Source organism: Artibeus jamaicensis, unplaced genomic scaffold (genome assembly GCF_021234435.1).
Source record: "Artibeus jamaicensis isolate MK-2021 breed Jamaican fruit bat unplaced genomic scaffold, CSHL_Jam_final contig_685, whole genome shotgun sequence".
Taxonomy (NCBI): Eukaryota; Metazoa; Chordata; class Mammalia; order Chiroptera; family Phyllostomidae; genus Artibeus; species Artibeus jamaicensis.
Genome location: NW_026521924.1, coordinates 25415235 through 25437814, shown reverse-complemented (window position 1 = coordinate 25437814; position 22580 = coordinate 25415235). Strand labels below are relative to the sequence as shown.

The window sequence follows — 22580 nt, the reverse complement described above, 5'->3', positions numbered from 1 at the left end:
AAACCCTTCAGGCGTTTTCCATTCTATGTCTACATCTGTTATCATGATCCCAAATGTTTACTTCAAAGCTATCATATACTTTTTAACTCTTTTGTGTTTATGATTTTTGTGTCTATGTGGTCAAATGTATCAGTTATTTTCCTCCTTCTTTGGGCCTTGCTTAAGAAAGCCTTTTTATTCTGAGATAAGGAGAGCATTTAAAAATATTTTATTTATTTATCTTTAGAGGGGAAGGGAAGGAGAGAAGGAGAGAAATATCAATGCGTGGTTGCCTCTCGTGCATTCCCTGCTGGGAACTGGCCTGCAACCCAGGCATGTGCCCTGACTGGGAATCGAACTGCAATCCTTTGGTTTGCAGGCCTGTGCTCAATTCACTGAGCTACACCAGCCAGGGCAAGGATAGCATTTTTTATTAAATATTTTATTGTTGTTCTGTTACACTTGTCCTAATTTCCCCCCTTTGCCCTTCTCTGTCTAGCCCACCTCCCACTCCCACAGTCGATCCCCACACTGTTGTCACATCCTGTCCATATCCGTGGGTCGTTTGTACATGTTTGAGGTAAGTCTCGCATTTATTGAGAACCTGCTAAGTGGCCGTCACTGGACTATTCATTTTACACATTACGGCCCTTCATCCTCATAGCTGTACGGGGATCAGCACCGCTGTCAGCATCCCCATGTCATAGACAACAAAACCGAGGCTCAGCGGGACAAAGTCACTGGCCCCAAATTACAGAGCCGGTCATCTGCAGACACAGGAGTTAAACCCATCTCTGCTGGACTCCAAATGCCCCCTTCTTTCTACGTCACAGGCAGTGGGAGAAATCCCCCGGCACACACAGGCCTTTCATTATTCCTCCTCTCGCCCACCACGTTCTAGGTCAGACTCAGTGGGTTAAGGAAGACAGAGACACAGAGAAAGCTTACGTGTGTTTATTCACCAATCAACAGGCATTTCCTGCTTGGGCCAAGCCTCCTGTTGGATGCTGGGGGTGCAGAGATGAAAGAGGCCAAATTTAGCCGCCACGGAGGTGTTGGCCACATCTTCATCAAGGTACTCTCATTTTTCTCCAGGCTTGGGACATACCTGGAAGTCCTCATCTTACTGAGTTGACAAGAATAAATCTGTGGAAAGAAAAGAAAACAGGGCCTCAGCACAGGAACATCCAAGCGACCCTTAACATCCTCCCCACCAAGAGGGGCCTCCTGGCCCAGGCCTTAAGTTCCTCGGGACAAAGAGAGAGAGAGCTCATGGTGCTGGGAGAGGTGAAGGGGGCCGGTCCAGAGCCTTTCCGATCTTAAAAAGCACTTTCACGTTTCTTATAGTATTTCAGTGGCTACAATTGCATCCATTTTCCAGATGGGAAAACAGAGGCTCTGAAAGATACAATCAGTTGCTCATAGACACCCAGTCAGTCAGGGGCAGAGATGACATTAAAAGATAGAACTCGTGTCCCTTTTTATGGCTCCTTCCTCCTGCCTCATTCCAAGAGTCCTTCCTTCCCAGGACCCAGCACTGCCACTCACAGGTGGCCTTGGGGACTTCCTGTTTGGAGAATTGGTGGTAAGTGGTGTTGAAAGGCAGAGGGTCTGCTTGGTGGTGGGGGGTGACGGGGATGCCAAGCAACCTCCTTTACGTGGAAGGGCACCAGCAGGTTGAGGCTGCATTAGGACGTGTGAGACGTGGGTCTTCTCGCATCTCCTCCTTACCTCACACTGGCTTCACGCACGAGTTCCCGCATGTCCCTCTGCAGCACTTGAGACCACGCAGGCAGTGGCCGTCATTCAGGCAGTCGTCTTTTGGGTTGAGCATCTCACACTGGCCGGCGACCACTGGGCACTTCCCAGGATTGACCTTAACTGGTGAGGAGAAAGCCCCAGCTCAGAGGCTCGATGCCCGGGACACCGCCCAGCTCCCGGCCCCGTCTCTACCCCATGCAGGGAAATCAGGTCCTCTCCCACCATGGTAACCAGACAGACCCCGTGCACACCCCGAAGGAGACCCCTTCCCACTGAGGGAGCCCTGACCACCTGAGAGTGCCAAGCTGGGCAGGGACGAGCCTGGCTCTGCCCCACCACCCAGCCCGGGTCAGAGGACCACCCTCCACTTCTCCAAGATGCGTGTCCTCAAGCTCCAATCTCCCTGGTCCCCTTTCCTAGACTCTACTGCCTCACCTGGCTGTGACGGGTCCACAGGATCCAAGCATCTGATACCACAAAGGTGAGGACAGCATTTCTGTTTCCGTGGACAATGCCAGTCACTGCGGCATTCAGGGCGTTCGTATAGGAGACACTTCACTGGGCGTGAGAAGGGGCAGTCTCCCTGTTTAGCTCTTTCTGAAGGGTAAGAACAGAGGAGGGAGCAGGAGCTGATTCTGAGTCATGGCCACCATCCTGGCCAAGGAATCAGCTTCCCAGGAAGGGGAAGAAAACTTACCCCAGGCGGCTGACCCCGAAAGAATGGAGGGAGCAGCTCAGCCAAGCACTCAGCCAAGAGGGGGGTCAAAGGCCCAGAAAGAAGGTACAGAGGGTGGTGTGCTGATAAATGTCGTAAGAAGCAGACTTGGTAGCATTTGCCAATTTCCATGGTGTAAATACTCCCACCGTGATTGATTTCCAGCTACCAATGTGATGTCACCTAGTTCATACAAGTCTTGAAAATGTGCCGATTGGCCACTGCGGGCCAGTATGAGCCTTCTCCAGGACACGGCTGCATAAAGCTCATTAGGTGATCCTGGCCCACCCATCCTGGCTGGGAGGGAAGCAGCGAAGGGACAGCAATAGTGGGAGGGACAGCTCATTGGAGACTGGAAGAAAGAGAACAGATGAACAGATAAATAGCAGAAGAGAACGGGACCGTCAAAAAGCTCTAAGACACGCATTTAGAAAGTTAAACAGAAGGAGACCAAAGTGATGTGACAGAGAAAAGAGACCAAACTGTAGCAAATTGGGGGCCAGGGGCCGGACCATGGGAAAGACGGCTTCCAGGTCAGCCTGCAGGAACCTGGATGGGCCCAGAGGCTCTGCCTCACCTTTGCTAGCACCTTCCACAGCCCAGGACACTGGGGTTCCAAGGGCCAGGAGCACCACGAAGGCCACGAGGCTGGTAAGCTTCATGGTGAGGGCAGGCGGGGCTGCTGGCCAACGTCAGCTTTGTCCCTTATACCAGCCCATGGGTGTGGTCCCACCAGAACCGCCCCTGCCCTCCCTGCTACGGTTCCATAAGCAGACAATTCAGACAGGGAAGGTGACCTTGCCAACCGCCCGGAGGGTCGGCAGTTCTTTTCCACACCAGACAAGAGCGTGAGGCTTGGGAAGGAGAATGTAGGACTTGGAGGGGGAGGTGTCAGGGGGTTGGTCAGGAGGCCATTCTGGAACATCTTAGGGGACGCTTTAGGGTGGGTAGGGGAGGGGGAAAGGGGAGAGGAAAGAGCAGAACAGAAGGGCATTGTGAAGGAGCTTCTTAGAAACCTGTCTGTCTCACACTCCAGACTCCTGGGGACTGCCCGGGGCCACTCCCTCACCCAGACTTGGAGTGGCGCCCTCCTTGGCTCTCCCCTGACTCGTTCCCACATCATACTTGTAGTTCCAGGGACTCCGCCAGTCACAGGGGGTGTTTCTCAAAGAATCCTTGGTACCTAACAGGTGAAGCAGGCACAGCAATAAACACCTCTTCGGGCCTCAGTCTTAGCAGCTGTGAAGTGGGGGTAACAAAAACTGACCTGGTGCCCGAGCAGGATCGGAGATGCCAAGGCGGAAGGACATTGAGGAGAGTGAGCGCACTCCTTCCTCCTTGAAATCCATGTGGAGGAAATGGCACCTGAGCCACTTTTTCTGAGATCAGCTGAGAGGATTCTTCTCAGCAATCAGGTGAGCAGCCGGATGGGGGCGGGGCACAGTTGAACTTGCCCTAAACCTCCTCCCCTGCCCCAGACGGGCCCCACTGCCCTTGAATCACTGTAAGGTCATCTCCCTCCCAGAGCCCAGGGAGCCTCTTGTCAGAGAGGCCAGGCCACCACAGGCCGTCCTCCAAGGTCTTGCGCCCCAAGGACTGTGGCTGATGGTGTTGAAGGGATGAGGGCCCTGCTGGGGCTCACATGTGAGCAGAACCCTTGCCAGTGAAGGCAGAACTCGATGGATCTGGGCCGTCCAGTGGGAGGGTGATGGCAGGTGGGTCATAGATCTGAACCTAACCTTCCTTCTTACTTTCCTTGGGGACAATGCACCACCTCCTGCCCTGCACTCGTAGCTCTTCAGGCTGCGTCCGCGCTGAGCATCATTGCTGCAATTGTTTGCGGGGGGGTCGAGCACCTTACCAGTGTTTTTCGCCACTGAACACTTCCCGGGCTTCACCTGAACTGGACCGAGCAGGTCCAGAGCTTGAGACCCTCTGCCGTGTGGGACCACAGTCCAATCTTGACCTGTTGCATAGAAGCCAACCCCTCTCCCCTGCCCCCAGTCCCCAAACTGAGGCCTAAGCAACCCGATGAAAGAAGGCCTGGTTCTGTTAATCCAGTGTGCCACAGGCAGACCGACTGCTGGCCAACCTATAGGCAAGAGGACTATTGTCGATTTTACTAACTGATCAAGTGACCAATAAAATAAGATTTACAAAGTTGGCAGTGACAGAAGACCAGTCCTAGCTGGTTCTTGTCCCCAGCCAGATTCAGAGGGATCCCACCTGTACCCCAAGACTTAAAGTCCTTAGTCTCCATCTTTGCCCCTTCCTTGCAGGTAGGATCCTGTCACCAGGCTCAGCACATTCGCAGGCTCCGTGCACTTCACACTGTGCGCAGTGGGGCAGCATTTTCTCTCTGAGCAGCGCCAGTCACTCTGGCACAGCGAGGGCTGATACCCTTGGCACTGCTGAGGGGCGACAGGAGGGCAGACTCCGGCTTTGTCTTCCTCTAAAGACAGACACCATGAGCAGGAGGGAGGTGGATTTTACAAGGGCTCAAGAGACCACCTTCCCAGGAAGTGAGAGGAGTCCCCAGAGGCCAGGGTTGTGGGAGAGCAGGGACAGCCCAGAGATAGGCGAGGGGACAGGAAGTGGGCAATGAGGGTCCCTGGCTGGAGATGGAATGTGTAGGGCTCACATTCAGATGTTCCTGGCCCAGGGAAAGATGAAGAACTGAGAATGATGGAAAGAGAGAGAGGAGAAAAAAAGACCAGCGTGTGAAAACATCACAAAAATTCACAGTTAGAGACGAAAGTACTGGCAGAGAGAGAGAACTGCAATAAAAATTTAAATGAACCATAAGTTTTTTTTTAAAGAGAGAGAATGAGACGAAGAATAAAAGAACAAAGGAAATGTCGGAACAGAGCAGAGTGTGAGGCAAAGCAGAGCGTGGAGAGAGTGCCGGTGGCAGACAGCTCTTCAGCCAAAGGATCATTGCGGGTGGTCCAGGCACACTCCCAGACGAAGTCCTGACAAAGAACTTGGCCTCTGTTCTCTGGGGTTCCCTTGCCCGGGTTGCCCAGTACAAGGGCCTGAGTGCTGGCCATGAGAAAAGCAGAGGCCATCACCCACCAGGTGGCCACGATCCCTTCCTCTCTGAGCCATTCCAAGAGGTGACTTCGGTTCAAGCCCTGTCAGTCTACCTGACACTCTCCTAATACTGTAGTATGTTCTGGAACTCCTGCTCCACAGCCCTCCCTCCTCCCCTCCTCCCCTCCCCCTCCTCCTCGGTGGGAGTGAGCCCTGCACTGTGGTCTGAGGGGCTGTCTCTCCTCCTGTGCTTACCTCCCATTGACCCCTCCCAGGCACCTCCCCCAGTCGGCTCTTCATTATCTGCTCTGGTCTTGACCTCTGCTTTTCAGAGCCCCAAATGCACCCGATCACCCTTAGTTTTTCTTCGACTTGTTCAGGCAATGAAGGGAAGGAAGTGGGGGGGGGGCAGAAGAAGGTTAGGAAAAGAAAAAACACTCGTTTTCTCTAATAGCAATTACTATAAAAGGAAGATGGTAACTAGATCCCACTAAAAACATTAAAAAGAGTGAGGTCTCCATTTTATTTAAATGAGAATATTTCTCATAGACCTAAAATTTTTGTGACTTGCAACTATGTTAACTATGCTGGAAATATCATACGTCAACTTGAAACCTTCTAGGGACTATGCAGTTTTTTTTTTTTAATTGTTTAAGATATATGAGTCCACAAAATTGATTTTTTTGAAGATTGTGCTCCACGACCTAAAATCCCTGTGTGGACCCTACTCAAGACAGACCCCCACAGCAGAAAGTGAGAAAATACAAGGCTAAATAACATTTCATTATTGGATAGGTTAGGGGTTAACCCCCCAGACTGAGAGTCAAGGTAGTTAGGCTGGGCAACAAATAAATCTTACTTTTCCTGATTTCTACTGGCCTAAACTTTAGACCCTAAATGTAGCCCAGAACTAAAGGATTGTCCTTCTCCATTTCCAGCCAAAGTCCCAAGTCTAGTCCTAGGTCACGCTACTCCAACAGGCAGAAAGGCCACCAGCAGCAGCGACAGAGAAAACGTAGCCAAAAGCCTCGCTCCTCCATCTCAGAATGACGTGCGCACCTTTCATCCCTTTCATGGGATCCAAACAGGAAAACAGGACTCAAAATGCCCTGCGGCCCAAGGTCAGGTTTTGGAATCTGACCAGCAGAGGATCCGAGTGTGAGAAGGCACCGAAAGGAAGGAACACATCAGAAAAACAAGTGCAGGAACTGATCAAAGCTATATGGGAAACAGTGCCCTCATTTTTAAAGAACAAACCCTAAATGAAATGATCTTCCCGAAAGGCTGAAGACAGAGAAAGGGGTGTAAGAGAGGGGGGGGGGTGGGGAGGGAGGGAGGGGGAGAGAGAGAGAGATCCTGCAGTCACAGATTTTCAAGGACAGAAGTTTTAAATATGTAACCCTTTATTTCTTTGTGTTGTTATTATATGAATAAGCACTGAACTCTGACAAAAGGAAGTCTTGGGGATGAGGAGAATGTGGGAGAACTGAAGACCAGTTATCCGGGTCTGAGCCTGGGTCACCAGTGTCTTCTCAGGCCTGGTTAAGAAGGGGTTTCTACCTGAGAAGAGAAGACAGAACCAGAGCTGTAAGTTGGTGCAAACCGTGTAAGGGACCTGGACCGGGTACCAAGACCCTTGTGGTCTGACTCCTGCTGGGTACTCTCCTCCCAGGAGCCCTGAGAATCGGGGCCTGGGGATCAGCAATTCTAGGTAAACCATCCTAAGGAATGATACAATGTTATAATCCTTTACTCCCAATTTAAATGTAAAGAGGAGAGTGATTCATTATTATAAGCAGGAAGGAAAAACAAGGGCAATTGAAAACAGCCATAATAAAAAACTCAGTAACCGCTGAGGCGTTTCGAGATAATCTCATCCAAATGTCCCCATCTTTCACAGGAGAACAGCGATGCCCATTACATGAAAGTGAACTGTGCATTTTGTGAGCCAAGAGGTCTCTGCACACCCTTCAGGCAGATTTTCAGGGCAGATCCCGATTGAAAAGCGCTGATCCCGATAGTTTCCAAGGGCACTGGCAGTTTTCAGGTCCCTCTGGGACACCTGGTTCTCCGGGGACGTTTCTGGGGCAAAGTCAAGAAAGGCAGATGGGAGGCCTCTTACTTCAAACAACGGGTCCATACACTGGTAACGGCAGTTGTAGAAACAACACTTCTTGGACTTCTTGCAACCTTTGTCGCGCTGGCACAGAGGTAACATCATGAAAGGGCAGGAAAGTGTGAACTCCGGGCAGTATCCAGGTTTGCTCACAGCTGAGGAACAAGGCCACAGGGTAAGTTGGGGGCAGCCGTGTATCGTGGCTGGGCATCAGTGCCAGCGGGTCCCATGGACTCCTGGGAGGAAACGTTCCCCACCCCAACCAACCACACACCCAAACAGAGGACCGCCTTGCCCTACACGCACCTTTTATCCTCCCAGGCTGCGCCACGTGGAGGCGGAAAAGGAGGAGGAGGAAGGTCAAGCTGAGTACAGAGAGGCTGCTCCGCTTCATCTTGCAGAGAAGATCTGTGAGAATGAACGTTGAGGCTCAATCTGTTTATATCTGCTATGCAGGGGCCCGCCGGCAGGGGGAGCTGTAGATCCCACCGCCCGAGGTTAGAAGAGACTTGATTTGACCTTTCATTTCAGCTGTTTCTTTCACCGCCCCCAGAGGCTCTGTAATAACCTCTGGGCATAACTCCGAGATCCCAAGGGCGCTTCCTCTTTTTCAAGGAGCGTCCTGGCTGGACCTTCATAATTCTTGCTTTATGCAGTGGAGTTCGAGGCAATGTCCTTCCCAGGGCCTGCCTTCCTTCCCTCCCTCCCTCCCTCCCTCCCTCCCTCCCTTCCTTCCTTCCTTCCTTCCTTCCTAATTAAAGTATAGTTGACATACATTATTCTATTAGTGTCAGGTGAATAGCAGTGATTTGATATTAATACACCGTATGAAGGGATCACCGCGACAAATCTAGCAAACACCTGTCACCACACAAAGTTATTACAATATTATATTCCCTATGCTGTACATTGCATCATAAGACTTATTTGCTTTATAACTGGAAGTACCTCTTATTCCCTTTCACCCTTTCCACCCATCCCCCACCCTCCGGTCACCATTAATTTGTCCTTTGTCTCTACGAGTCTGTTCTGTTTTGCTTCTTTTAGATTTCACATATCAGTGAAATTACATGGTATTTTCTTTCTCTATTTGACTTACTTCATTTAGCATAGTACCCTCTAGCCCATTCATGTTGTCGCAAATAACAAGATTTTGTCCTTTTTCATGGCTGAATAATGTTCCATTGTATACGTAGTACCACATTTTTACCCTTTCATCTGTCCGTGGACCCCTAGGTGACTTCTATATCTTACCTGTTGTAAGTAATGCTGCAGTGAACACAGGGACACGTACATCTCCTTGAATTTTGTTTTCTTCGGATAAATACTCAGAAGTAGCATTGCTAAATCATTTGGCAATTCCACTTTTACATTTTTTGAGGAAACTTCCTACTGTTTTCCACAGTGGCTGCACAAATTTGCAATCCCACCGACAGGCTACAAGGGTTCCCTTTTCTCCACACCTCGGCCAACCCTTGCCGTTTGCTGGTTTGCTGGTAACAGCCGTTCTGGCCAGTGTGAGGTTTCTGTCCTTTCTTTCTAGAGCAATCTCACAGCCTCCTCCTCCTCCTGGTGTTTTTCTACTGGGCATTAACCTGCTGTCTTCTAGCTGTAGCTTGGCCAGTCCTCTGTGCATTTCAGTCGACATTTAGAAAAAAAAAATCCTTCCCCATTTGTTTAACAGGCCAATAACTTAAAGTGTCTGCATTTCTAATCTCAAGGCATTTATTTTCGGCTCTACAACCCACCTGTGGCCTTCCTGTTTTCAAAGAGCTTTGGTGTTGCAACTTTGATACCAAACCATGACAAGCATATTACATGCAAGGGAAACATTATGCTTATCTTGCTAGGAAAATAAGGCAAAGACCCTAAACAAAATATTAGCCAATGAATTTTGTCATATATAAAAATGGTGATGCATCATGAACAAGTGGGGCATTATTTCAACCAGGTATAGCTGGTTTAACATTCAAAAGCAGGTCAATGGAATATTCCCTATGTATAGTTACAGGGGAAAAAATCATATGATTGTTTCCCTATCAGTAGTAAAATATGTGAAAATCACTTAATCAACTAATAATCAATCTATTAATGATAGAAGAATATAATGGTACAGGATTAGACGTTCCCTTTAATTGGATAGTAGGCCCCTACAAAAAGCCTGCCGCAGGGGGAAGGACTTTCAGAGACTTCTAGACAGAAACACAAATTGTCAAGCATCGGTCTTCTCAGAACTCTAGAATTTAACCAAAGACTCACAACAGTCCATGGAGGGTTTGCTCAAGAAAAACAGGTGAATCTCAGCAAGAAGAGAGAGCTTGACCCACCCTATGCCCCTACCCCCCACCCCACCCCCGCCTTCCTTCCCAGCTGTGTGGCAGCCTTTGCCAGCCGCAGACCTGTGCTGCAGCCTGTGGGAAGCAGCCCGCAGCCTGTGAGAACCAGCAGCCCAGCCATCTTTGAAGGGGAGAACAGAGTTGATGCTTCTCTAAAGCGCCGTCTCCAGAAAACTGTTGCTCTTTGACCTGTCTGGGAGCTTCATAAAGAGTTCCATTCTCAGGGTGTGTGTTTATTTCACCTAACTCAGAGCTGGCTTTTGGGGGGTCAATGCCATCCTTGGGTCAATTTTTTAACATCATAGCTATTCAGACAGTGAGACCCATTGGCGCTGATAAGAAGCTGGCCAAAGAGATAGAGAAAGAAAAAGTGGGGAGTGTGATGTCTGGGGGGGTTTGAAATTTTCTTTCTTGCTCTTGGGGGTTCAGAAGGCTGCACACGTGTGGGGTTGTGCCCGAGCCCGGTGCTGTGTATGGGCCCTGGGCACTGTGGGGTGAGCCAGCTGCCTGGCCTCCTGACACCCATTGTGGGTGAGGAAGACTCCAAGATTCTAAATAAAGTTCTCAGCCCGGTGAGGAGTCAATTGGCAAGAGAAGAGCTGAAAGATCATTAACAAGACGCCAAAAAAAATGCAGAACATTAGGCCTTTTGTGGAGTGTCCGCTTATAGCTGAATTGCTCCTATCTTCTCCTCAAATTTGCATTAGCTTTGATTCTCTGCTTTGGTTCTAGTCATTCTATGATCCTGAAATTCCTGCTGCAAACTCGATTTCTGGTTCAGGTAAAACAAATAAACCAACAAGTCTTCTTTAATTTTTTATATTTATTTATTTTTTAGGTTGATTCCTCCTTAGTCAGCATCCTACAGAAGAGGAAAAACACATCAGGACAAGTAGTTCTCTTCCTCAGGTGTGCCCTTGACTCCTAGCGTGAACTTGAATGGCACCCTAGACTTCGATTTCCCCATCTGCAAGATGAAGGTGTTTGTCTGGATTCTGCCAAATAGGACTTTGGAGTCCAAATCCAGTGGAAGATGGTGGTGCAGGGCCTCTGCGACAAGCTGAGAAGCACGTGGTGTCTGCATGACCCCTGTCACCCCGGACACCTGGGGGAGGACACACGTGGCTGGCTAGAACAGAGTCTCCTGGTATGAAGAGTTTCTGGTCACAGAGAGCCTCAGAAGTGGTCAAAGAATGTCCAGCAATGATCAGTGACCCTGGCTGCTCAGCCTTCCGGTGCACGTGGAACTGAGCCTGCAGTTAGAACGTCGGAGTCACAGCTTGAGAAAACTCCTCTGCCGGAGAACGCTCTGTCTCTGGCGGAGCCTACAGGGGACCATGCTGTTCCCAATGAGCCCTGTGCTTAGAGACAGCAGCGCTCATCCGGGCACTTCAGCCAGCGTCTCTGGGTCATTTCCCGAATCTCATGCTGCCCCAGAGCATCTCCCTTCCCCTTCATGCAGAGTTGAAAATGCCTTTTATGAGTCGATAGGTTGTTTAGTGCATAGCAGAGCCCAGAGGCCTTGGAAGCCTGACTAGTTCCGATCTCCTTCCTTTTTATAGTTGGTTAAACTTTAGGCCAGAAGCTGGGCTTGAACACAAAATGGGGGGAGAGTGCCTAGCAGCTGCCCTGGTGCTCACAGTGGGCATGAGAATGGTTTAGACAACTCTCATTTCTTGGCTGCTGTGCATGAAAACACCGTTCCTACAATTAGAACGTATCCACCGCTCAGCCTTGGGAGTGGGAGGCTGAGCCCGTGTTCCCCACGGAAACTGGAAGGTCCCCATGCCTGCTTTCCTTGCCTTCCCTGCAGCCACCCCACACGCCCGGGTACTGGTTCAGAGGACACAGGTAAAGGCTCTGTCCCTGATGTGAGGACAAGTGACAGTAAGTAGCAGACATGGAGGAAGGACACAGAATGTATTCCAGCAGCCAAGGGCCACAGCATCTCCCTGCTAGGGAGAGGAGCGGAAGTGATGTCCATGGCTGTGGCAATGGTGGCTGCACAGGATGTGACATTGCTCACCCAGAGGCAGTGGTGGTGTGCGCTGCTGTGACTCAGGAGTAAAAGGTGACGGGACAGGTATTACGGATACATTGGTGCCTCTATGAAAATACCAAGCTGCAGAAAGGGACAACGTGGGGTGCAAAAGCTGTGCATGTAACTTGTGATTAAAATAAGGGCCCAACAGAGACCCTCCTCTCTTGTTACTCCTCAGGTCTGCCCTGCCCCCGACTTCAGGTCTCCAGAGAACACTACGCGATGTCCCTATTAAAGGATCGAGGACTTGGTGTGTATTGTCTCCTCAGTCACACCTTAAAATAGAGTGTGGGAGAGGATATTGCTTAACCCAAAGGAATTACGTGTTGTTAATCGAGGCATCTCATGCACAAACAAGCAAAATATCCAGATTTCCATTTCCAGGTGATATGGAGACTGTAATTCTTGGCTTGGCTGTTGGATTCCTGATACGAACCCTGAGACTGTGCCTGTTGCTCCTGCCTTGTGCTGTCTGTCCTTCACCCCCCCACCAGCTCCCGTGGAGCCCGGTCGCCCCACCCTCGCTGGAGAGCCGGAGTCCCAGCTCCACACCCACCTCCAGGAGCTGCCAGGAGCTCAGAAGTCACAGGAACCAAACAAATGGTGCGGAAAGCAGTCTTTTATTAGAAAGTCACTGGGAGAAGCAGCCCCAGGCTTGGGCGTGCTCAACCAGAGGAAGAGTGAGCAGTGTGGGAAAGGCGTGTGCTGTGGGGACCAAGGGCGGCAGCCCTGGGGACTCGGCAGGTGCAGCGAGGACAGGCTCCACCTGGTAGGAGAGAAGAGAATCAGGGAGGTGATTCAGCAGGTCAAAGTACTTAGAGGCTTTGACGTGAAGTCCACGCATCACCCCTCTCAGGACCCCTCAGACTCCCCCTCACCTGCCAGTACCTTCCCTCTTACCCACCAAGGACCATCCCCCACCGCCCAGCCTTCTCTGCACCCTCAGGAGTTACCTCTTCCTCCGCTCGGTTCTCAGGTCAGTGGGGAGTCATACACGTCTTCCCGCAGGAGCCCTCGCAGCACTTCTTGTGGCCCCGGCACTCGGAGTCCCGCAGGCAGGCGTTTGGGGGGTTCATCATGGCGCACTTGATCAGGGTCTTGGGGCAGGTGCCCGGCTTGGTGCCGATTTTGTGTGGCCCCTGGGGTTTGGCCGGACCCTTCCCTTTGGCTGGATGTTGACCTCCGAATACAGCTTGTTCTTTGACCAGACCATGGCCTTTGTCTGCTTCTTGACCTTTATAAGGAACTGCCAAAAGAAGAAACGTATCCACATCTAGACCCTGAGTCCCTGCTTCAAATATCTTCCCAATCCAGCCACTGTTTAACTCCAGTGTCCCCCAAACGGTGACCTGAGATGGGGACGGTCACCAAGGCTGACCCGGGGCTTTGCTCTTGGAAGGCGATTCCCTGAACTTTGCAGAAAGGGCCCCCGAGACCAACGCTGCCTCCGGCATCCTTCTCCTGGCCACCCCTCCTTCCACGTCCAGGGGCTCTCTCAGGAGGAGGTGCCAGACTGGAGTGACTCCCAGGTGAGAAAGACACCTCGTCACTTCCAAGGACACCCGGTGGAGGAGGGGAGAAGAGCCCTGAGACTAGTGCCAGGAGACCTGAGTTCCACCTGGTCCTGGAGACGGCCTTGGTGGTCTCTGCCCCCTCTCGGGGTCCTGGCGCCCTCCTAAGTGAAACAGCAGTGTTCAAATCACACGAGTCCTGGGGCCCTGTTGGTTCCTAACCTCCTTCTAGAGGACGGATCACTCTCAGGTGCTTTTACGGGGCAGTCGGGCAGGTGACAGGCCCCACACCCAGGGCCCAGATTCCTGTGCTTCCTCACTTTATTCTGCGTATCTCAGACACTGTGGCACCTGAGGCCACTGCCACACCTTCTTCCACAAAGTCTTCAGTCCTGGGGTGACGAGCATGTGGGGTCTGCTGGGCAACTGCCTGCTTTTTCTGGATATAATGGAAGTGACCACAGGCCGACCTGGAGGCCTGACACTCCCTGGGGCTCCAGAAATGCTCCCCGTCAGGACCCGGGTTGCCCCTGGCAGCCTCTCCTCAAGCCAACCCAGCCCCAGCGGGGCACCTGTCCACTCACCTCCGACGACAGCTGCGTGCACTGCCAGCGCCCCGAGGAGGACCAAAACCACCAGCACCAAGTAACCGCCGAGCCTCATGTTGTCGGGAGGGTGTGTGGCCGAGAGCTGAGGCCAAGCCTGTTTTATGTTGCCGCAGCTTGGCCCGGCGCCAAGGGCGGGTCCGTGGTGTTACAAGGCACAGGGCCTACAATTTTGAGGTTCTGCCAGGAACTCTCCACCCCCATCCTGGGAGGGAACCTGGGGCTTTCCCCACAGGTCATTGTTCACGGAGAGAAACGGTCATCACCGACCGAGTCACCTCCCCTCTGACGGTGCCAAGGGCTGTCCTACTTTCTCACGGGGCTGCCGGGCTGCTGGCCCCTGGACGCCATCACGGCCATGGTCTTTATATTTAGAAATAATACGAAGCCCAGGGGAAAGGCACACATCTCCCAAGGTCATCTGTTCTGATCTCAGAATCGGGGTGGCGTTCCCCCATTACTCCTGACCTCACAAGCCCCCCCCCCCCCCGCGAGCTGCCCTCACAGTTTGTCCCTCTCAGCATCAAGCTGGGCTCCCCTTCCCAAAGAAAACTCTCGAAGGCAAATTTGCCTCGAAAGTGTCACGACTAACTAATCCCTGCCCAGTGCCATTTCACAGTCCGTCTCTGAGAGGGAGCAGAAAAGGAAGAGGGGAGTTTAGTTCTGGATGGGAGGGGGTGACGTCCGTGGAGTCACAGGAAGAAAAAAGAGATCCCTCGGAAGAGTAAGGGGAAGGAAACAGAAATCATCCGTGTGGTGGGCATCCACAGCGCCTTCCTCCTTCTTAGCAGAGCCCCCCGTTGCTTCTGAGGGACTCCTGGGCTTTTGTAGCACCAACCGAAGAGTTTAATGGGGACTGCTCATCGATCGTGAAAGCAGGGCCTGTGGGTCGACTGACGCCCTTTATCGAATGGACATTAAGGGGAAGAGGGACGGCCCTTCTCTTGGTGAACATACTACAGATGAGCCTGGGAGTTCCAGAAGCGATGGTTCTGGTCTGGGAGGAGTTCAACTGTGTGAGGGGGGAAGAAAAGAACCCAGAGGCAAATACACTGATGGGAACAGAGGAAAAAGTGGTGACAGAGGGTTCGGGAGGCACCAGCCCACACTTCACTCCCTGTTCCCCTAAGAGCAGCTTGTCCCACACTCTTCTCGAAGTTGGGCTATGACCCAGTAACCCAGCTTTCTGCCTAAGCGAGTCTGACTTGGTGTTTCGTCATAGCTACCGAAGTTGGGAGGAATAGAAACGAATGCCCAGGAGTTGGGTGTTACCAGGGAGGGAACCTGAAATGTGGAAGTGGCGGAGCTGGGTTCGGATGAGATGGAGAAGAAAGCAGACTAATTACTGGGTAGGAAACCGGTTGGCCAACCCCCCCACCCTTCGTCACGGTGCCCTCAGAATGCATGCCCACCAGTGCCCACATGTCAAGGGCGCATAAGCAAAAGTCAGAACATGGGAGTCCAACTGTTGGAGACTTAAATTAAAACAGCAGCTTAATGCAGAATAAACCATGCAAATAAAAAGTGTGTAGAACAAACTACATTCTTTAAAGACTAGTGTTAAAATGGGCAGTCTGTCCTTGCTGCCAGGTACAGGAGGAGAATTCGTCCTGGATGCGAACACTACTGTCCTACCCTCTTGTCCCATGGCCCCGGCTGCCTCCTTCCTTCCCCTTCCCAGAGATGACCACTTTCCTGGGCCTTCTGTTAATTAGCCTATTCAAGTATCTTGACCATTGTTAATGGGTTGTCTATCTCTTTTTTCTCATTGATTTGTGAAGAAAAGAAATTCTCATGCATTACTAGTAAGAATCTATATTGGTGCGACCTATTTGAAAATTAACTGGACATCAGCAATTAAAATCGAACATGCTCAAAATCTGACTCAGCAATTACACTCCTAAGTATATACTTGAGATAAATATTTTCACGTGTTCACCAGGAGACACGCACAAGAATGTTCACAAAAGTGCTCTTTCTAGTAACAAAATACTAGAAACTGTCCATATAAGCAACAAAAAATAGCAGCTATACATATTGTGGCACATTAATACAATGAAATATCTTATAAGTATAGAAAGTATATGGCTATTTGATAGTTATATCTATTTATAAGTGTAATATAATTTGTAAATAGATACATAGCAACAAAGTGACTCCAATTAAAATAATGTGGAATGAACAATGCAAGTCCCCCCCAAAATATTTAGAATTACATGTTGTCATGTAAGGCTCAGAACTAAGGAAAACTAAGTAATAAATTGCCTAGGCACACTTATATATGTAGTACAAACTGAAAAAGGGTAAATAAAAATGAGGAAACTATCCATCATGACAGATGCCCACAAAGAAAATTATACTTCATACATTAACAACACAAGTCAATACATACAATTTTAATGATATTTATAATCATCTAAAAATTATGAGGGGCTTATAAATGAATTTAACGAATTCTGGGTAGAACCACTACAGAGAAAACTATACAACCTCTGTAAGAGGCATTTTTGGCACTCCCAGTTAGAAAGGCCTGTGTGCTAATGATCGGAAGACTCGGTGCGGTGAGGATGCCAACTCCCTTCAGACTGACTTTGAGATTCGATGCCATGCCAACGAGCCCCCCAGAAAGGGTTTTGTAAAATAAGCCAAACAGGTGTTGGCGGCATGATTCTAAAATACATACTGAAAAGAGCAAAAGGCCAGAGAGCCAAGACACTTATGTAAGAACGATTTAATAGGACTTTAATGTGGCAGCTATCGAGGTTTATTTTAAAGCAGTAGTAATTAAGATAAAGTGAGATTAGAACAATGAAAGGTAAATTGCAAATGAAACATGGCAGAGGGCCTCAAACGAGAGGCTTACATGTAGCGAGAGTGTGTTTTTAACATGGTTGTTTTACATACATGTAGCTATAGTTATACTATGAGGGTTGCATGACTTAACAACAGCACAGTGTCCCGAGTGGCTGACTGGACAATGGTAAGGAGATAGAAAAGGAGGGAGAAGCCAAAAAAAAAGTAGATAAATATTACTTCATTTAAAAACTCAGTTGTCTCATGTGATCTTATTACATTTATAAGTATCTTAGAAAAAGAACAAATATCACTGGCTCTCTGCTTACTGATTCTAGAAATGTCTGTGCAAATGTACCAGCAGAGAGAAACAAGTTGGAGAGGAATAGCTGTGTTTTGCTAATGTGTCAGTCCAAACACAACACTCCCATGTACGCCTGTATTTATGTACAGAAAAGAGCAAAGGTATGAATGAGTCCACACTACGCTGATCATGGACCAGGTTTTCCAACCGAGAAGCCCATGTGCAAGCAGTCACCACCGCCGTGGCCAGCCTGTTGCAGGATACTCAGCAGATGCTGCAGGTCCAGAAGCGCCCTCCCCACCGGCCCGTGCAGCCCCCTCTTCCTCCCCGCCCCCCAAGCAAAATAGCCTGAGGCTTCAGCTGACCAAAGAGGCTCGGGCTGAACTTACACAGTGCCACCTGTAGAGGGAGAAGGAGTTCAAGGCCAGGGAACCTGAGGCTCCGGAATCCCCATGGCAGTTGCAACAGTGAGGTGAAGGACACCCAGGAGAAGGTGGCCCTCCTCCAGACCTACTTCCCACCATACAGGGATGATGTCCTGGCTCACCTCTTGGCCATCGCCGGTGACATCTGGCCAGAAATCGATGAAAACCACCGCCTAAATGGACAGGGGAAGAAGAAGGAAGCGCCTGTTCTGGGGCTTGGCATTTCAGATGCTTCCCGAGAATAGGAAGCTCTTGCAAAGCTTGAGTTACATTCTCATGAAAAGGCACTAAGTTATTTCTGTCTGTTACATAGCAGGTCCTTTTACTTTTGCAGAACAGCAACTCTCGTTTCCTCGTACAAACTTAGAGCTTATGCAAAGATTTCATCTTTTTACCTCATATTTCTTAGAGATTTAATGGGTATACACTTTTCCTAGCCTTTTAGCTCAAGATATGTCTACTGACTTTTTTCTTAGATGAAGGAAAAAAACCTCATCATTTTTAAAGAAAGAGATTTTAAAAAGTCTTTTTCAGCCTGGCTGGTGTAGCTCAGTGGATTGAGCATGGGCCTGCGAACCAAAACATCACAGTTTGATTCCCCGTCAGGGCACATGCCTGGGTTGCAGGCCAGTTCCCAGCAGGGGACGCAGGAGAAGCAACCACACATTGATGTTTCTCTCCCTCTTCCCTTCCCTTCCCTTCTAAAGATAAATAAATAATTTTTAAAAAAAAGTATTTTTCCCCTAAAGCTTTCTTGAAGGTCAGGGTCTTTATCTATGGAAAAGTAGTAGTTACTTGTAATCTGTGTAAAGCCAAGGTCGCTTTAAAATAGCCCCCTCTGGCTAAGGGTTAGATGAAAAATATTATTGTTGGGGCTGCTTTCAGTATCTCTTAATCAAAGTTACTAGATGATAGAGTTCAAGAACTTTTTACATGTTACTACCGCGTGTACTGATTGATAATCATTTAGAAGTAAAGACTCCTTTAAAAAGCAGAAAGAGAGAAATGTGTGGAGGAATTAGCCAAGTAGCTACTGCTGAGCATGGAACATTCTGATCACAGAACTAACTCCAAAGCAAATGTGGAGCATAAGAATGCGGAGACAATAAGACTTCAATCAGCTGGGACAAGGGGAGAGCGGGTGGATAAAAGAATCAGCCCCCCGATGGCTTTCTATCTGTAATAGTTTCAAGTTTTAGTTTCTATAGGAAAAAAAGTTTTTAAAAGATGCATTCTTCCCGAAACAGGAAACTTCCACATGGTAAAGTTGTTCATCCTGGCCAACAGAGTTGACACCTTAAATATAACCATAACCAGCCCCTGGTGGGGTTTGTGTTCCCCAGTGAATCACTGATTCGGGCCATGGTCGTCTTGGCCTCAAAAGTCACTAGGAGAAAAGCCTGACTGAGCCCGAGCAGGTACAGGGCACCTGCAACTCACCCCTCTGTTTGTCGGTGGTTTGTAGTGGAAAAGCCCGACTTTACAAGGGGGGCATCAGGCCACCCCTCCTGAAACAAATTCATCTGTCCGTTCACAACGCTAAATGTGGGTAGGCGAGACCCGTGTGCCTCCTGAGGTGACGCCAAAGAAGGCGTGCCTGTAACGTGTACATGCCGAGATGGCTGAACTTGAACCTCAGCGAGCCTCCAGAGCTAACGTTCAAAGGGTAGAGAAGGAAGTTGAAAGAAATCACAGGGATGTAACACGGAACATTCTAGAGAACAATTCACCTTCTTTCTTCAACAAATAAATAGCATGCAGGAGGAGGAGGAGGAAGGGAAGGAAGGGAAGCCAGAGTTGGAGGCCATGTTCTAGGTTAAAATAAATGTCCGAGACGCTGCGCCCAACGCGAGGTATACGCCTTGTTGAGATTCCGACTTGAATGCACCAGTGGCAGTATGTCATTTGGAGACAATGAGATAGACTATTAGATGATGTTAAGACATCAATGCTAATTTTGTCGGGAATGACAATGACATGGCGATTGTGTGAGAAAATGCCTGTATTTCTTCAGGATGCACGCTGAAGTGCTTAAGGGTAAAACGTGACATGCATGGGATTTCCTTTAAAATCCTTCAGCCAGGAAGGGGTGGGACTATACAGTAAGGAAGTGGTGTCAAGTGTTAATGGCTGAGATTTTCAGTTACAAGATGAACCATTTCTGGGGAGCTAGCGTCCAGCATGGAGATGCAGCCGTCGGTACTGTCTTGTCTACTTCAAAGCTGCTCGGAGTAGCGCTTCTCTGTCCTCGACAACAAGGGGACAGTAATTGTCCCCCCCCGCCCCCATCTCATTTCCTCCATCCTTATTTCTGTAGCTTAACTGTTATCAACCAAATGGGTTACCTAAAAACAAGAGCATTCTAAAAATGGCATCTGGTGCAAGGGATTGTTCACAGGGCAGCTTGTGATATTCAGAAGAGGAAATGAAGTTTGGAACTGAGCACCTGTCCCAACAAAACAGTAGCTGTAGGAGGTGAGGGCCGTGTTACCCAACTGGTCCTGTGAAGCATCTCACAATACTTAACGTGCGTCTGACCGCCGTGCCACACACCTTGAACTTACACAATGCTGTGTGTCCGTGATAGCTCGGTGAGGCTGGGGAAAACATGCGTTGTTGAATCTGGGGGAGGGGCACAGGCGGCTTCATACAAGTACTGACAGTTCTTTTGTGTATTGTTGAACCTTTTTATAAGGATTAAAAAAAACCACTGGATTTATGTTTGGAACTTAACACATGATGATGAGGTCGACAGGGAAGGATGAAATACTTGGGACATGGATCACTGAAAATGCAGAACGATGAAGGGTAACGGGACCCCGCCATCACTAAACTGGACTGTGAAGCCGCCAGAGTTGCAAAAGCAGTTCTGGCCGGAGAACTGAGGGTCCCAGGAAGAGAACAGAAAACCCAGACTCAGCTAGTTCTGTACAAGACTTGAGCTTTTGGTGAAGTGCTGCTTCCCAACCAATGGCCAAAGTTGGAATGATTCGCTAAATGGTACTAGGACAACCATAGAAAAAAGGCACTGCCCTACCTCACACCTTTTGCCCAAATACGTTTCAGCTGGATTAAAGAATTAACATATATATTTTTAGGGGGGGATGGGGTGAGATGGGAGAAATAGATTTAAAAAAAATGTACTTGAAAAGTAACTAAATAAAATTTAATATAAAAAAAGAATTAACATATATATTTTTAAAAAGATCACAAGCCCTGGCTGGTATAGCTCAGTGGATTGAGCGCAGGCCTATGAACCAAAGAATCATGGTTTGATTCCCAGTCAGGGCACATGCCTGGGTTGCAGGCCAGTTCCCAGCAGGGGGTGTGCACGAGAGGTAACCATACATTGATGTTTCTCTCCCTCTCTCCTTCCCTTCCCCTCTAAAGATAAACAAATAAAACCTTTTAAAAAATCACAAGAGAATTATATAGTGAATTATTATCTGACATTGGCATCAAAAGAATTTTTTGACTGACCTCACATGTCTAACTTGACAAATTTACCCTGAGAAATAGTCAGGGACGTGACTCAGAATGTATACACAGAGATCGTGGTCACAGCTTTACTTATGGGAGTGAAAAATGGAAACCGAGATGTGTCATCAAAGGGAACTGACTGTGCGTGTTTCGGCACAGCAGCCTTACAAAACCCCACGTTACTGTTAGAACTGACGATGTCGGAGGACACAGCACTGCCCACAAAAGGTCTAGAAAAGAATCTTAATTGAAAAAGCGTTTCTTTAATACACACATGTAGCTTGAAGTCAGGGGAAAAATAGCCTCATGACACACTGCTCCTAAATAAAGCCCCCGGGGTATGCTGGAGTCCCAGAAGTAACATCAGATCCTGGACCAGAAGGCCCCTGTTTCCTGGGGTTGCAGGAGCCAGCATCCTGGCTTCGACCCCAGGCAAAGCCTGCTTTGAGAGCAGTGCTGACCGGAACAGCCTCTTCTCTGTCCCGCGGAGGCCCGGGAACACGTTGGGAGGCAGTAACCGAAGTCCCAGCTTAGTTGGAAATTAACTGCGTGTGCTCGGCCTACAGTTCCCTCATCTTCCCAACAGGAGGGGGTGGGGGTGCTGGTCCCGATCTCCTCCAGGTCTGGAAAGGTCCCATTCGGGGTTTCTGTTCGGGGACCCTGGGGGCCCTGAGCCCCAGCTGCCTCTCTTCCACCAAATGATGTGAAATCGAAGGTGGAATCCTTGGCTGAGACGAGTCTGGGCTCAGGATCCCTTAGTGCTAGGGGTCCCAGAAGCCACCTAGAACTGCCGTGACTAGCAACCTAAGGCAAACCCAAAACTGTGCTTCGCCCACTCCTGACAGGTGAGCCAGGCCCAGGCACGGGGCAGTTCTACCAGATGCCACTGAAGCTGAACTCATCAAAAGCAGGGAGCACAGTCCCTCTGCCTCCCGTGGAAGCCCAGGAGGAGAAGGCAGGGCCGGCCCGACTCACAGTGCCAGCCTGGGTCAGCCTCCTCCTGCCCGGAGCTCGGGCCCTAACCCTGACGCTTCCTAGATACCCAGAACTCTGCATGTCCTTGCCAACCAAAGCTGACTTCTACCCCCGCCTAAGCCACTGCTAGGGCTTCAAGATCATAGCGAGCCAGGAAAGGGAGTATTTGACTCAACAGCCTTCACCCATTATACAGATTAGAAAAACCGAGGCCCACTGAGGGATAAGACTGGCCCAGGATTACAGACCAATTCAGCAATACAGGTAGGGCTGGACTTAACCCCCAACTCCCAGGCCCCGCCCCCAACCATCATCAATTCTTACACAAGTGCCCTGGGGTTGAGGCTCTTGGGCAGAGGGTGGGGCCAGGATGAGGCAGACACCTGCCACTCCATCCACCCCTTCTCCTTCCTTCCCTCACGCAGTTGCTCTAGCCTCCTTGGGGCCACAGGTGTTAATTTGGGAGCCCCTTGGTCCCTGACCTTATTACGTGCTGAAGCAGAAAC

The 22580-nt window shown here is 49.6% G+C and overlaps 3 protein-coding genes across 3 annotated transcripts; all 3 read right to left on the bottom strand.

Moving 5' to 3' along the window:
- Positions 1–1711: 1711 nt before the first annotated feature.
- SLPI (secretory leukocyte peptidase inhibitor) lies at positions 1712–3119 on the bottom strand. Its single transcript, XM_037164377.2, has 3 exons — positions 3033–3119; positions 2176–2337; positions 1712–1860 (listed from the first exon to the last, which is right to left on the bottom strand). Exons 1-3 carry the CDS (start codon positions 3115–3117, stop codon positions 1712–1714), a joined length of 396 nt encoding a protein of 131 aa, XP_037020272.2. The 5' UTR covers positions 3118–3119.
- Positions 3120–7030: 3911 nt separating this feature from the next.
- Positions 7031–7998, bottom strand: WFDC12 (WAP four-disulfide core domain 12). Its single transcript, XM_053671046.1, has 3 exons — positions 7911–7998; positions 7611–7759; positions 7031–7048 (listed from the first exon to the last, which is right to left on the bottom strand). Exons 1-3 carry the CDS (start codon positions 7996–7998, stop codon positions 7031–7033), a joined length of 255 nt encoding a protein of 84 aa, XP_053527021.1.
- A 4606-nt stretch (positions 7999–12604) lies between these two features.
- On the bottom strand, positions 12605–14156 carry PI3 (peptidase inhibitor 3). Its single transcript, XM_037164684.2, has 3 exons — positions 14077–14156; positions 12935–13227; positions 12605–12747 (listed from the first exon to the last, which is right to left on the bottom strand). Exons 1-2 carry the CDS (start codon positions 14153–14155, stop codon positions 12959–12961), a joined length of 348 nt encoding a protein of 115 aa, XP_037020579.2. The 5' UTR covers position 14156; the 3' UTR covers positions 12605–12747; positions 12935–12958.
- Between the last annotated feature and the right edge of the window lie 8424 nt (positions 14157–22580).